Genomic DNA, 15,360 nt, shown 5'->3' on the forward strand with positions numbered 1-15,360 from the left:
GGCAGGAGCCATGAGGCTGCGCAGAAGTTGCTCAATGCGCGTGCGCGAATAATCCTTGCAATCTCCCATTACTGGACTCATCACCGATCGTAGCGGCCGCGAGCGATCTCCTCCGGAAAGACCGGAAACTCGGGGTGATAAGAGCGTAATGGAACAGTTCCGCTTGCCTTTTTATCTCGCTCCACTCCACAAGTCGTTCTCGCCGTCGTCGCCATCCATCTTCGTCGTTTACACCGCACGGTCGCGACGCAGTACAATGTGCGGAAGTGAGCGCCGCTGATCGGGGAGACGGAAGCATGGCGCGTCCCAAGCACAGAGCGAGCGCGGACGTCTGCGCCGACTGCGGGACTCTCGGTGAGCATCGTTTTTCATCTCGCTAGGCTGTCCGGCTGCCGCGCGGTTTCAACGGGAACGTCGTTCCCTTCTTATAAAGTAAGATAAATGCGCGGCAATCGTGTGTTACGAGGGCGCTTGATGTATGTCTCTCGAACATTAGCTCGGTACCAGCGAGCGCGGTTGAAGATAAACACGCATTCTTGTCTATATTAATTAATGCGGAGGTCTTGGTAACGTCGCTCGTCCCATCGGGAGATTATCATTAGGTCTGTCGTGCTGTTTCAGAGCCAGGATGGGCGTCGATAAACAGGGCTATTTTATTGTGCGACGACTGCTGTGGGATTCATCGTAGTCTAGGGCGTCACGTGTCGCACATCAAGTCGTTGCACAAGGGCGTTTGGAACGCGCAGCTATTGAACGTGAGTATGCAGCGCCTACGTGAGCAGAACACTTTCGATTTTCTCGAAATTGTTGTGTCGCACGTATGTACATCATGTAGCCCTTGAGGCTGTGTTCAGATCCCTTAAGGTACGTGTTCATGGTGTCGCTCGTCGCTAATATTCAGCGACAAACAAGTCACGTGATTTCATTTCTCGCTAACTTCACCTGTCGCTCGTGTAAACGAGTCCCGTCTGGGCCGTTGAGCGGTTCACACGTCTTCCGACGGAAGATAAAATTTTTGATCCTGCGGGATTGCATCATCCAATAGGGATTGCATCATCCCGCGCGAGGCTCGGTAGCTGGGCCTTTGCATTGTGTGACATTAAAAACGCGATTACACGTTAGGAGATTTATATCGTCAAGTCAAGACTATTGGTTCGTCGTGGTCGTGTCGGCTCGATACAGGAGCTGGGTGCCGTAACAAGATAAAGAAGAAGAAGCTTGTGTAAACGGATTTTAGCGACGTCGCTCTCACGCAAATATGAGAGTTTGAACATAGAACTGGAAGATGTAAGTACATTAAATAAATAAATACATACAGACTTTTCTAATACTCATTAGATTAAAAACCCGAGATTAAAACATCGAATAAACGATTGCTTATTTTTTATGTTTTTCTTCTACGGGAACGCTGTGAAACCGTTAGGTTATTTGGTATGTCTTCTTGTTTCGCCGTCCCATTTACAGTGTTTTTGCTGTGCCCTTGATAAACTGATAAATAAGCAGCATCTTCTCCCAGTCTTCTCTCTCGATAATGTGAAACGATTTCTTGTTATAATTTTAAGATTAACTGTGATGACATGTACATACAGCATGCAGAATAAGGATTGTTAAAATTGAAATAATTTAATGAAATTTTCAGGTAACTGTTGTACACACTTGTGGAATATGCAAACTAATTATTGGTGAAAAAAGTATACCGACTTATAGTTGTATAGAGGAATACACCCGGCTGTTTATTGATGACAACTTTTATTTCTATCCAGTAACAGATATAATATATACTTATATCCATATATATATATATATATAAGTATAACTTAAGTATATATTATACCTGTTACTGGATGAAAATTTTATTAAATTATTTCAATTTTAACAATTTTTATTCTGCTGTATGTACATGTTACCACAGTTAACCTTAAAATTATAACAAACAATCATTTCACATTATCAAGAGAGAAGACTGGGAGAAGATGGTGCTCATTTACCAGTTTATCAAGGGCACAGGGAAAATACTGTAAAAATAGGACGGCGAAACAAGAAGACACACCAAATAACCTAACGGTTTTACGGCGTTCTCATAGAGAATAAAAAAATAAGCAATCGTTTATTCGATGTTTTAATTTCGGGGTTTTAATTTATTGAGTATTAGAAAAGTCTGTGTGTATTTATTTAATGTATTTACATCTTCCAGTTCCATGTTCAAACTCTCATATTTGCGTGAGAGCGACGTCGCTAAAAGTTGAGTTCAATCCAACTTTTCGAAGGCGTCGCTAGCGACAAGAAAGCGGACAAAAATGGGGAATTTTTGGGTCACGTGACCACTTATCGCAGCGACAAGCGACATCGTGAAATCGTACCTTTACTCTGAGTAGAAACATTTACCCGATACCGTGCAGATAGCATCTGAGTAAATATTTCTTGACTCGACAGACCGCGTTCAGATCTCCGGGTTAGAGTAATTGAGTTAACTTTAGAGTCAACTTCTCAATCTACCATTACATTACATTTATTTATTTAGCGGTCCCCTGGGGGGTTACGCTCTCCACCAATTACATATACACATCTCCTTACATCCAGTCTTAATTCTAAGGCAACTTAAAATAACTAAAAACTAAACTTATTATCTAACTTAGTCTACTTATTTCTCCCCGGAGGCGTGTACGACTGCTTCGGCCACACCTCTGGCCACCCGCACGTATACACAGCTCTTTGGGACTTCCGTTTCCTCTGCGTTATCTTTTCCATACAATTCCGTAATTAATCCCTCGCATTGGCCCTCCTCTCTCCTTCATTTTCTCTCCTTCACACTCACTCACTCACTCTCTCATACTCCTCTTCTCTTTCTGTTCTCCCCCCTCCTGTATCTCTCTCTCTCCCTTTCTACCTCCTTCACTTCTCAACCTACCATTTTTCGTCGGTTAAAAAGTTACCTCGGTATGTTTTGGCGGCAAACTTGAAATTAAGAATTTATACATATACTGTAACACATACACGTACTGTATGTATGTATTGCTCAGTATTATTTCTTATTAGACTTACAGACTTAGTTTCAGTGATGCCATATTGTTCTTTAATTTGCTGGAATAACAAGCTGCTTTCGATCTGTACACGTTAGCCATTTACTTTGTATATTGCACAAATGTTTCCGTGAACTGACCATTTCTAGGGTAGAAAGGTGCAGAAGTACAGAATCACTGCAGCATCCCCTTGAGATAACAGAATAAATATTTTCAGATGGTGCATACATTGAGTGATAACGGAGCTAACAGTATTTGGGAACATTCCCTGCTAGACCCCAGCAACTCCAAGATTAGTAGGAGGAAACCGCAGTCTAAGGATCCCTTACAGTTAGTAATTGTAACAAATTTTATTTCGTCGCTGAACATACAATTTTCAAACAGAGTTCAATCAAAACCATTAAAAATCACAAGAAACGAGAAGCCTATAAGGTCCAAGGCAGGATGTAGATAGTCAAATAATTTTTAACATATTAATTCTTATACCGCTTTTCCATCTGTACTGTGCGCTGGTTTCTTGTCGCACATATAGAGGAAAGTCCTCTATAATGAGATAAGCTAATATGAGATAGTAGAATTTCTGTTAAATTAATAGGTCTTATCTATTGATTCCACCATAAATTTGTTGTCCTTGGAGCGAAATCTGTTTAGTAGATAATTCATTGTTAGAATGTATAATCGTTGCGGAAAAAGACTATTGAATTTGTTGAAAGCTTACTGTCTCATATTAGAAACCTATCTCATAATAAAGGACTGCCCTCTAATAGTTTTTGTATCAAACGAATTGTCAGAAAATTCATGTATCTAATTCGATGAACAAATCCAATTACTTAAATACTTATTATTTAAATATATTTAGCATACGATACACAATACCTCCTCTTCTTATTGTATATAATTTTCACTCGTGGATGCTCTTCGACACTTGTGGAGTGAATCGAGTTTAGATAGAAGTCAGTTATCGTTATTCCTCCAAATTAAAGTCCATTGCAATTCTAAATGGTAGAGATAAGCTGTTTTCTTGACATATAACTGTTTTTCTTTATTTTTTACTTTATTTGCTTACAGCCCAGCGAAGGCAGATTTTATTAAAGCCAAACATCAACACTTGGCCTTTATATTGCGGCCGAGCAAGGAGGAGTGTTGTACCGAGGAGGAACTCAGTAGACAGTTACACAGTAGCGTTCGTACAAGTAATTTAGAAACTTCGTTGAGGCTATTGGCACAGGGAGCCAACTCCAATTATTTTTACAAGGTATATTTCAGTAATTATTTAAGTACAATACACCGGTGTATTGCAAATAATATAATTGTGGTATTACAAGGAAATCTTTCATTAAATTACACATGTAATATGCAGGAAAAAGGGACCACACCTTTACATGTGGCAGCACGTGCCGGACAAGCTCTCCAAGTAGAACTTTTAATAGCTAATGGTGCAAATCCGAGTGTAGTTGATCTAAATGGACAAACGGCTGCTGATATCGCCAAGTAAGTGATGTGATGGTAACGTCTTTTATCAAACTAGACCCAGGGAGAGTTTTTCACATCAAAGTATTCTTTTTGTCATTTTAGAATGGCAGGGCATATAGATTTATCTGAACGTATAATTGAATGTATGTACGAAGTAACAGACAGACTAACATACCACATATGTTCTCGCAAACCGAGTCATCGAGGCGATGAACATCTAATAAACTCCGATTTGGCGTCTTTCTTGGATAAAAATGAATTGGCTTTAGAAGGAAAAAACAGATTGCAAATGGTACGTAGGCATTTATGTTTTGATTATTTATTTTCTTTTCTTTTGTTCTGTATAGAATGTAAGATTTGATTTATTTTTGCTCAGCTACCAAATCACTTGCTGGAAGAGCTAGCCATGGACGTTTACGACGAGGTGGATCGCCGGGAAACAGAAGCAAGTGAGTATCAGTTTCTTTTTATTTATTGGAAATTTAAATTAGATATGTTAATCGTAATTTAGATATGCATGAATTTTTTACTTATGTAAGTTAATGATATATATATGTTTCTTTGTCATGCTATTTCTTTGGAAGGGTGAGTAAAGGATGTTTGAACTCATTTAATAAATATAATTGCATAAAGTATACATATAAACGATTGCCCAATTATGTAATATAAAACGACTCGATTTTCATATTTTATGTATAGTCTGGTTTTCAACCGCATCCCTCCCGGAGAAATGTACCGTTCCATTTCTGCCAGTTAATCCGCAATTGTCGTCTACTAGAAACCAAGGAAGGCAAAAATTAGCGAGATTTACGCCGAAGGAATTCACCACTCTCATCGTAGATTTACTAATTGAGGCGGGTCGGAGACACACGCTCGCTAATAATGCACTTCAAAGTAATATTACCGAGTTAACATTCATTTTATGAGAGTTTCTAATACTACATCGTCTACATTTTTGTGTTATCTATTTTTCTTAGATCCCGCGGTATCTATGCTTCGCAAAGAGCAACTTGGTAAGCATGGATCGCAAGTGTCTGACGACGAGCCTTTGTACGACAGTGTTGCATCTGATGATGACTATGCTGCTCTAACATCTACGGACAATACTTCGTCCGACGTTTCGAACCAGCTTAAAACTAATAATGAGGTAATTAAAGACTTCAGTCCTCGAGTACAAAGAAATGCATTAACAAACGCGACTATATTTATCCTTGGAGTGACAATACAAAATATCGGTCGTCCTTGCATAGATATAGGATGTTATTTTTTCTAATTTCTATGAGGGTGTAACATGTATTGATGGAAGTATATTAGTAATGTAGTTACGCAAACTGCTTACCTTTTTTAACGCGTGCCAAGAGTGAGATGCAAGAAATATATAGACTCATAAAGCTCGATATTAGTCCTATTTACCTGTTTGTGGTAAAATATTAAAGGTACCGGCACTAGTAACAAAAAGAAGAGTACGGAATTGGCTGAGAACATGGCTTTTCTGTAGGCGGTGTTATTAGGCAAGTGCACAGAGTTCTGTTTGTGCATGTGCGGTCATTGTCAAAATGTGTAAATTTTGACCGTTGTGAGGCATTAATTAGCTGCTGGTCTGGACTGATTCATATAACGATTCGCAATCCACTAAACACTATGATATTGCATAACAACAATATAATGATAATACACACGTCAATTTATAACAATTCGTTTTTGCGTGATCATTGTAACATGCTCTTTATACTTGTTGCACAGTGTATGTTAATTTAAAGCAAAGATTCTTATCATGTTACATTGTTACAGGAAGCATGTACACCAATCGCTAAGGGTCTTCCGTCTATGGTAGAAGTTTTGAAGAAACAATTGACCCTGTCCGAATCAACTGTGCGAGATCTCCGCGAGCAGGTACACGCCCTGCAAACTACTGTCGAGCAGCTCACTCGAGAGAACAACGAGCTGAAGCATATGCTACGGGTAATTGACACAAAATTCTAATTGACGCACAACGTTGTCGGTTTTATAACATTTAGGGCCGGTTAATCCAACCTCTTGATAAGTTAACCAATAATTAAATCATATGTATGTTTTTGTTTTTTCTTCAAATTAGACAAAGATAGACATATGATTTAACTATTAGTTAACTTACCAAGAAGTTGGAAAAACCGGCTCATAGTCGCATAAAAAAATACTGAAAATGTAAATGTTTCACTAATCTAGATCAGAGGTTCTGACGATGGCAACATGAACGGGCATGTTGGTGGAGAACAGGAACCTGAATTAGAGCCAGTGCACGATATCAAAACGTCCACTGTGCGTGGAAATCAACGACCGGCATCTATGTATGAGACTAGAGAAGGTCTGCGGAAACCAGCGTCATGGTCGACAACCATTTGCCAGGTAATTAACGATTTTTCCAAAACAATTTGACCAAGTGTATCCGTACTATATCCGTTTGCGTTTATTTCATTTAGACGAAGCGCGACACCGAGACATTATCGCGAAGTAACACGCAAAGCTTGTGGGAATGTGGCGCGTCTAATTTGCCACCCAGCGAAGAGGTCACTCGACGAACGGAACAAGTTACCAGGCGAATTCAAGAGCTGTGGATGGCTATGCAAGATCCAAGCCAACGAGAGGCCTTCGTGCCGTGCGCCGAGAGGATACGCGTTGCTGTTGCCGAGTTAACTGCTATATTTCCTCAGGTAAGATCATTTTGAACGCACTTTTTCATTCGCTGGTAGAGATAATTTTCATTGTATCTGTATTATAGAATCCAATTGAGGAGAATGTCAGATCTGCCTTACGCCAGTTAAATGGTAATACCGGGAGACTTCAAGCTGAGTGTTCCGGTCTTCAAAGATGCACCAGTGATGCCGAGCACATGGATCGTTGTTTGCAACAAGTACGTTCATGCGCTTACGATATTGCCAAAGCAACCAAGCTACTTGTCACGCAATTTCAAATTTAGATTCTCTCGATGTCATGGGAAACGTATTGAGGGATGTCTTTACTTCTTATCAAGTCTATTAGATGTTTCTTTCTTTTCGAGTCTTAATTACATAGTTATTGCAATTCTTTATATATATTTACTTTAAAACAGTAATATTCACTCGTTTATTGCCTTTTTGTTAAGTTTAACAAATATTGGAGAAGAATCACTTTTTCTCTTATATTATTATTGAAGTATTTAATTGTCAGAGTGGATTACTAAAAATACTCTAAAATTATTTAAGTATCTATGGTTGAATGCGATCTTATAGATAAGACATGACATTGTTTGAAAAAAAAATATATATACATATATATATACACAGGGTTGAGTAAGTTGCCTATTTTTTTAACTAAGTTAAAGTTAACAACTTTGAAAATTTAACTTAGTTAAGCTACAAGTTAACCCATAATGAAATTAATTGAATTAAAATTTAAGTTAATATTAAAAAGAAATTAAAAAGTTAAAAGTTAAATTTGTTTTATTTTTATACAAAATCTTAGAGACTCGCGATCGTGTAAACTGCTTTGAATTTCACGACCAGCGTTTGCACAACCAATCACACTACATGAAATATGGTCCGTTTCATGCGCAGATTCACATGAGAATCAAAGTCCCATATAATGGCTGTGTTTCAACATTCACTGCCAGCATTAAAGATCTATAGTGCATATATCGTATATTATAAATTTTTAGTGCTGGGAGTGAATTTTGGAACACAGGAACTGCCAATATAGACAAACGCACGGTGCCTCGCGATGCCTTTGTTTATGGCATGGTTCATTTTAAGAAAGGTAAATTACAAGTTAAAAGTTACCGATAAAATATAAATTAAGTTGAAAGTTAACAGTTTATACCGTAACTAAGCTAAAACTATTTAACAGTTTATTTATATAAAAGTTAACAGTTTATACCGTAACTAAGTTAAAACTATTTAACTTGTTAACTTTTTAACTTAACTTTTATCTTTTTAACTAGACATTATCTAACCCTGTATATACATATATATGTATGTATGTATGTATAAGATTATATAGTATATCGTTTAATACCCAACAAAGACTGAATAGCGGCAAACCAATGAATTCTACATATATGCAGCTTAAGTTTACAAGTTTTGTCTAATACACAGTCCGACAATGTTCCACCCAGACTTTAAATCTCGTGCCTAAACGCATGGCGCTATTTGTCGGAACTATATATCGTTAGAAAGGCGGGAATGTCTTCTATTATTATTATTATTGTGTATTATTGGCTCCTGACTTCAGACGGTGTCAATACGGCCATCTTTTTCTTAATCTATCCTATGGCAGTCGGTTCAAGCACTGAAACGACATGGCCACGATTATTATTATTATTATTATTATTATTATTATTATTATTATTATTATAACCATCAGTAAAGTAGAAGACAGAGTTACGTCGGGTTTGGGCTGCTCTAGCTGTAAGCCCTCGGCTCTTTACGTTGCAGTTTAAAACAATTGTCCTTCGTATGTCCTCGTAACCTGCAATAAGAACAAAAGGGAATATCTTTGCTCAATTTAGAATCGTTAGAACGTAATTCAGCCTTTGGAGATTCAGTATTGGTTGATTCCTTGGTCTTTGGTTTTTCCCACTTTCTTGGCAGTGTAGGAGATTTGCTTGTACCTGTATATGATGCAGCGATGCGATGCATTTTAAGAAGAAAGTTGCTCACTGATGTTGCTTCTATTGCAGCGGTAGTACATCTCAATGAGCTGCTGGTGATCCCAGAAATTAGGAACTGTATGGAATCAGCTTCCGATAGATACAAAGTATTCATTAGAAGAAGCTTGTCTGTAGCGTAGTCATCAAAGGATTCTCTATGATGATTCCATTTTCTTGCTTCGATCTTCTGCATTATAGCTTGCCATAATGCTTTTCTCTCGAAACGTAAACATAATGATGTCTTGAAGGATTTCCAAGATTCTAATACTGAGTCCTGGCATGTATCGAACCATTTTCTTGCGTTTTTATTTAATTTAGATGTAGCTGCTAAAAACAATACGTCCATTGAAACTCCATGGATAACCGCTATTTTTTTCTTCACGGCGAATCCAATTTTCGACATTCTCCTCTTCGGTTCCACCGTACGAAACTTATTCATTGATTGTGAAATAATGATTTAAACATTCTTGTTAATAACAATAATAAAATGAACACATGAATTAAATCAATGAACATCAAATTTATTAAATTGTTTTTCAGACAAACAGTTTGTATCGTCGAAACCTCTCCAACATGGAGAGATCTCGTGGTTTCGTATGTTCTCGGTTGGGTCGGGAAGAAAAAATCGAATGCGTGTTTTTGAGCCAATGGAAGAATTCCTTTATTGGCTCGTGGGGAACAGCCTTACGGCATAAAAACCCCAATGATCTCTAATCGAGTGTGTGTGTTGTACAACAGGTGAAAATCGTGTATGTATCAATTGCGACGGGGCCCCGCGATACTGCAGAGACTCGGCTCTGATCACGAGGCGAGCTCGTACCGAGTCCAGGCTCGGTTACTACGTATAGTTACAGAGAATTGTCTCTGGATCACGAGATGAATCTCGTACCGAGTCCAGGCTCGGTTACTACGTATCACGAGACAACGTAGTGTCTCGCGCCAAGTATGACCGTTGTTAATACGATTGGCAATCGGATCGATCGCCACTCTCAAGGGACAGAAGCGAATCACGGTTAGAATATGGAAGTTAATCGAACGATCTCGAATTAATCGGGTACCCGAGCACTTCACTGTTCACCGAAGGAAGTCGCACTGAGCGTCACGTCACGCTCGTTGCCCCTTTTTATTAGAAATTCGGCGGCTCGGACTCCCCCCTCCCCACTACGGACCCACGACGGTGGCGCGGACCCACGACTAAATAGCGAAGGTCGCGTCTGCTCATGTTTCCCAAAAACGCGCGAGATTAAAATGAGTATAAATCCAAAGCATCAAACTTCACTCCGCGAAACACAGTTCATTTCTGTCCAGGTCTGTTTGAAGAGGAATTACCTGTCGTTCAGCTTCAGTTTCTTCTTCTCTTTCTTCCTGATATCTTTCCACATACATCAGTATGAGTCGATCAAGTGCATTTTTGCTTTTGATGTTTCCTGCTAGCCCAGCATATCTAGTGAGTGTTCTTTCACCATTTATTCGAACCAACAGTTTCTTAGCAACGTACCCAAGTGATTTGTATAGAGTAGATTTGACTACTCCTAGGTCACGTTTGAATCCATAGAAAGGATTTTGACCAACAACTTCTACAGCTGCTCGCCAATTAGTCAATTCTCCACTTGTAAGTGTATTTATACGACCCCAAGGGAAATCTCGATACATGCGAATTGCTCGACCAATAATGGTATAGAGAGTCAAACCAGATCCTGATGCTTGACTCAATGTTAACTTAAGTCTAAGTGCAATATCAGGAATCAGATTATCTAATAAACGGAAAACTTCTGCTGCATTGGTCTCATTTACTCCCTGCATATAACCCTTATATAGAGCATTGATTACTCCAGGATTTAGGTTGACATTAATCCCTAATTCATCTCGTACTGAATTTTGAATTTTGGTACAGAATTCATCAGATACAGTACCTCTCTTTGATAAAGCACAATATGCAGTTGTTATATTCTCAATTGCTAGTTGTCTGGCTGGAACCCTAAGTCCACTAGCAAAGTACATCATCAAGAATACACCACCAAATGAAGAAAGTTGTGAAGTGAGTAGTTGTACAGCTTGAGCCTTTGACACTGTCGTCAAAGTGTTACGCATAGGTATTTCTGGTTCATCCTCCGAATGCAATGATGGTAGAAATGTATCTTCTCCCTTGGAACGATAAAGCGGATGTGTACTCTTTGGTTTGGTTCCTGCTTCATGAAGAACATTAATCCTGTGAACTTCGTTATTTGAATTCGACGGCTTGTCTTGTCCATCTGCATTTAAACAATTTTTGTTATTATTTGTATCCAACTGTTGAGCTAGAATTTTTTGCATTAAATCGCAAAGATTTTTAACATAAGCAGGAGGTTCGTCGGTTCTTTTTTCCGACTGCTGGACTTCCGGTACTATGGCGCAGGGTGTATTCTGCGCGGAACGATTCGCTGAATTTTCGTCAAGAATCGGCGAGGAAGTATTACTAGCTAACTCCTGGAATTGATTTTCTGGAAGTTTATCTTGGGTTTGACGCTCAAGATAATCCATAAGAGTATCTATGCACTCAGTCTTTTTAGCGTATACTGGTAAATCATAAGCTGTGGTTTCCAAGAATGTCATATTTACAGAAGAGGTATCAGCAAAGAGGTCTTTGTTGAGATAAAAGATCTCCGGACGTTCATGCATAACTGGGTAGGGGAGACAAAAAACGAAAGGACGGGAGGAGTGATCGAGGCCGGGGCTGGAGTGACGATTAATCATTTTAATTGTTAGTTCAAGTTCAGATAGAGAGATGCTCTTGTCCATCCTAGATGAGTCCGCGTTAGAACAATGAGGGGGAGGGGAATAGGAGGAAGGGGGGCAGAAAGGTGGGCAGTATTTATTTACAAGAGAGTTGAACTCTGTGTTGACAAACACGACCAGACAAATCTGAAACACACATTAGAGGATATTGAATTAGATTTCGGACAAAAGACGAAAGACGAACTTATAAATTTACTCGAGAGTCGAGACACAGGAAATTGAGAGAATCTTCCTTTCTTGTATTTTATTTCATATTTATATTCTGCTAGCTTGGTACGTCACTTCCATAACCGAGAGGAAGGGTCTTTAACAGAGTGTAACCAAACAAGTGGTTTATGATCAGTAATTATGACAAAGGCTCTACCGTAAAGGTACGGTCTAAAATGATTCACACAGTATACGATGGCTAGACATTCTTTTTCAATCGTTGAATAATTTTGTTCCGCCTTGTTCAAGACGCGTGAAGTGTAGGCGATTGGTAAATCTTTTCCGATGGGGCCTTGACTTAAGACGCCGCCGATGGCATATCCGGATGCATCGGTAGTAAGTATAAAAGGTTTTGTGAAATCAGGATACTGTAATATAGGATTAGAACATAAAGCGGTTTTTAAAGATGTGAGAGCGTCTACTTGGCTATCAGTCCAGTGGAATTCTTTGTCCTTCTTTAATAAATCAGTAAGCGGTTTAGCTATCTTAGAGAAATCTGGAATGAATTTACGGTAATATCCTGCGAGGCCTAAAAATTGCTTAATATTCTTAGGGCTCCGGGGAACGGGAAAATCAATTACAGCTTTAATTTTCTCGGGGTCTGGTTTGACGCCATGTGATCCAATAATGTGTCCTAAGTAACAAACTTCTTTACACAAGAATTTACACTTATCTGGCTGTAAGCGTAAATTAGCCAATCGTAATCTCTGTATTAATCGTTGAAACTTTATTTCATGCTCTCTTAGCGATTTAGCGTATAAAACAATATCGTCCATATATACAAAAAGCTCATTTCCTTTACGTTACGTTTATTCCTTGGAGTCCTGATAGGACGTTATCCATCAATCTTTGAAACGTAGCAGGCGCATTCTTTAATCCGAATGGCATTCTTTTGAACTGATAATAACTGATATATTCTGTAGGGTATCTGCCTCCTTGATATACTCCTGTAGCCGCCCGATAATCGTCCGTTTGTCCCCCGTTGCGGAGAGACCGTGGTTTCGGGCCTCTTCTCGGAGTTGCTCCAAAGTCAAACGTTCAAGTTCGCTTTTTTCCATGGTCAGCTGCGCTCTCGTTCTCACCATGCGGTCGTGGATTTTCGGCGCACTACGCGTTCACGTGGTAGGCTCGTGTGCTCCCGGGAGCGCTCCGCGGTCCCGCTGTATGCCCGAATAATCCCAGAAGGGTTTTTGCGGGTAATCCTAGAGTAGGCCCAGGTCGATCCCACTTCTGATAGGATGTCCGTAAGGTGTAGTAAAAGCGGTCTTGTGAGCGTCTTTAGGAGCCATAGGAATCTGATGGAATCCTGACGCTAAATCTAACACGGAGAAATATTTAGCAGATCCTAATTGATCTAAGATATCAGTGATGTTAGGGAGCGGATAAGCATCTCCTATAGTTTTCTCGTTTAAGTTGCGGTAATCTATTACCATTCTCCATTTTTTATTTCCATGAGAGTCAGGCTTCTTAGGCACTATCCACACCGGAGAACTGTACGGTGGAGTAGTCAATCAGGTTGTTTGAAAAGAGATCGCTTACTTGTCTGTTAATCTCTTCTTCGAATCTTTATGAGGTCCTGGCTGAGAGCTTGTACAGCTTTCCAGTACCGGCCCTTGCTGCAGGTCATATCAACGCCTCGCCTCCTTTGTTAACTTGCTTGAGGCTGCTAATTGTATGACGCCTTCCGTAGCTCCGTGTACTGCAGCTATTTTGTCGACTCTGGCTATCCATGCCTTTACGTTGGACTCTTCGTCCCCTGAAAACTCGGGTATCTGCGTCGCTATCCATTTCGCCGAGTTTTCTATATTTGAATGTGGCATCGTCGATTTCACAAGAAGTGTAGTGATGACAAGGTGAAAATTTTCTTCTTTTGAATGCTCTAACTAGATTCCATAGAGTTTTAGGGGGAGTTTTATGGGAAAATGAGGCGCAAAAGGTCCGCCAAGATAGGCGCTTTTGATGACGGAGGGTACGAGAGCATGAGTGCAATGCCGAATCGTACTCTCGTAAGGAATCAGCAGTGGGATTATTTTTATAGTTATTCAGTGCAAGTTTCCGAGCCTGGATTGCCTCATCACATATGTTATTCCACCAGGGGATAGGAGGAGAACCCTTTTTAATTAAAGTACTGTGAGGAGGTTTGAATGAGGACTGAGGGCCTCTGTGTATTTTGAGAGTTTCTTCTACGGATTTCTTAATATACTCAGTGAACTTATCAAATTTTAATTGGAGGTTGTCAAGGTCATTTCAATAGCAGGGAGATATTTATCGAGGATTATCTGCAGTGATGCACATTTAGCGGGGCTGTTAGATAAGGCCTGATGTGAAAAGGCCTATCATAAATCCCTCACTTGAACGGGATATGTTGATCAGGATATTTGATAGGATAGACAGGATGGCTGTCAGAAGATACCCGGAAGAATGTCCGTTGAGCGGGGAGGAACAAGGGGGCTGAGATTTTGTACGCAAAGCGAAGGGATGGAGAAGTTTCACAAGCAATATGTACGCCAATAGGGAAATGATCACTCCCGTGGAGATCGTTATCAATAAAGAATTCACACAATGGAGTGAGAAAAGAAGAAGCAAAAATCAAGTAGGTAGGATGATTATCGTTCAGCAGAGTAAAGTTTGATGAAATTACCACGTTAAAGATTTTCCGTCCAGCCGAATCCATGTTACGAGAGTTCCAGTATGGGTGATGGGCGTTCAGATCTCCTAAAATGATAGTGTTTATATTTTGAAGCAAATGAAAACATTTCATGGATGAATTGTCGAGGGGTGGAAGAATTGGGGTGGCGATAGATGTTGATAACAAGGATTTCGAATTCCTTAGTCTTAACAAAGATTGCAATGATCTCACAAGAGGGGTGAGTTTGTAGAGGAAGAGAAACGGAACGTACCTGAATAGAAGAATGGTAGGCTACACATATACCTCTCACATCAGGGGAGGGGAATCCAATCGAATAAATTTGTATCCTGGGAGATTGATGAATTTGTCCTGCGTGAGAAGTGACTCCTGTATAAAGATGATGTCAAATAGAGAGACCATGGAGTAGAGTTCCGGGAGTTTACCGAAGAGGCCACGGGCATTCCATTGCAGAATATGCAGTCCATTTGTAGAGGTGGAACGGTCACGGCTATTAGAATTAGTATTGAATGGGACGTCTATGACTCTCCGACTGGTTAGGGAGAGACGTGGGCCACTGCCTGTAATTAGGAGTG

The 15,360-nt window shown here is 39.7% G+C and overlaps 1 protein-coding gene across 3 annotated transcripts; it reads left to right on the forward strand.

Moving 5' to 3' along the window:
• Positions 1–32: 32 nt before the first annotated feature.
• LOC105558610 (ARF GTPase-activating protein GIT1) lies at positions 33–10,751 on the forward strand. Of its 3 annotated transcripts, none has more exons than XM_012006389.1 (14): positions 33–354; positions 622–755; positions 3,238–3,350; positions 4,089–4,275; positions 4,381–4,511; positions 4,596–4,785; positions 4,870–4,942; positions 5,193–5,387; positions 5,471–5,640; positions 6,285–6,455; positions 6,699–6,878; positions 6,953–7,183; positions 7,252–7,383; positions 8,167–10,751. In XM_012006389.1, the coding sequence occupies exons 1-14, from the start codon at positions 297–299 to the stop codon at positions 8,176–8,178; spliced, it is 1,977 nt and encodes a 658-aa protein (XP_011861779.1). In that variant the 5' UTR covers positions 33–296; the 3' UTR covers positions 8,179–10,751. The 3 variants fall into 3 exon arrangements, with proteins under 3 accessions (XP_011861779.1, XP_011861780.1, XP_011861778.1); XM_012006390.1 differs by having other exon boundaries at positions 9,187–10,751; XM_012006388.1 differs by having other exon boundaries at positions 7,252–10,751.
• Positions 10,752–15,360: the final 4,609 nt, after the last annotated feature.

The sequence above is a fragment of the Vollenhovia emeryi genome, unplaced genomic scaffold (assembly GCF_000949405.1).
Source record: "Vollenhovia emeryi isolate VEMERY1.0 unplaced genomic scaffold, V.emery_V1.0 DF939327.1, whole genome shotgun sequence".
NCBI lineage: Eukaryota > Metazoa > Arthropoda > Insecta > Hymenoptera > Formicidae > Vollenhovia > Vollenhovia emeryi.

Excerpts from the sequence above, each read along its gene's own strand:
- LOC105558610 (XM_012006388.1), top strand. The coding sequence starts at position 297 with ATGGCGCGTCCCAAGCACAGAGCGAGCGCGGACGTCTGCGCCGACTGC. Across the intron at positions 756-3,237 it reads GGAACGCGCAGCTATTGAAC|ATGGTGCATACATTGAGTGA; the intron begins GTGAGTATGCAG and ends AAATATTTTCAG. Across the intron at positions 4,276-4,380 it reads ACTCCAATTATTTTTACAAG|GAAAAAGGGACCACACCTTT; the intron begins GTATATTTCAGT and ends TGTAATATGCAG.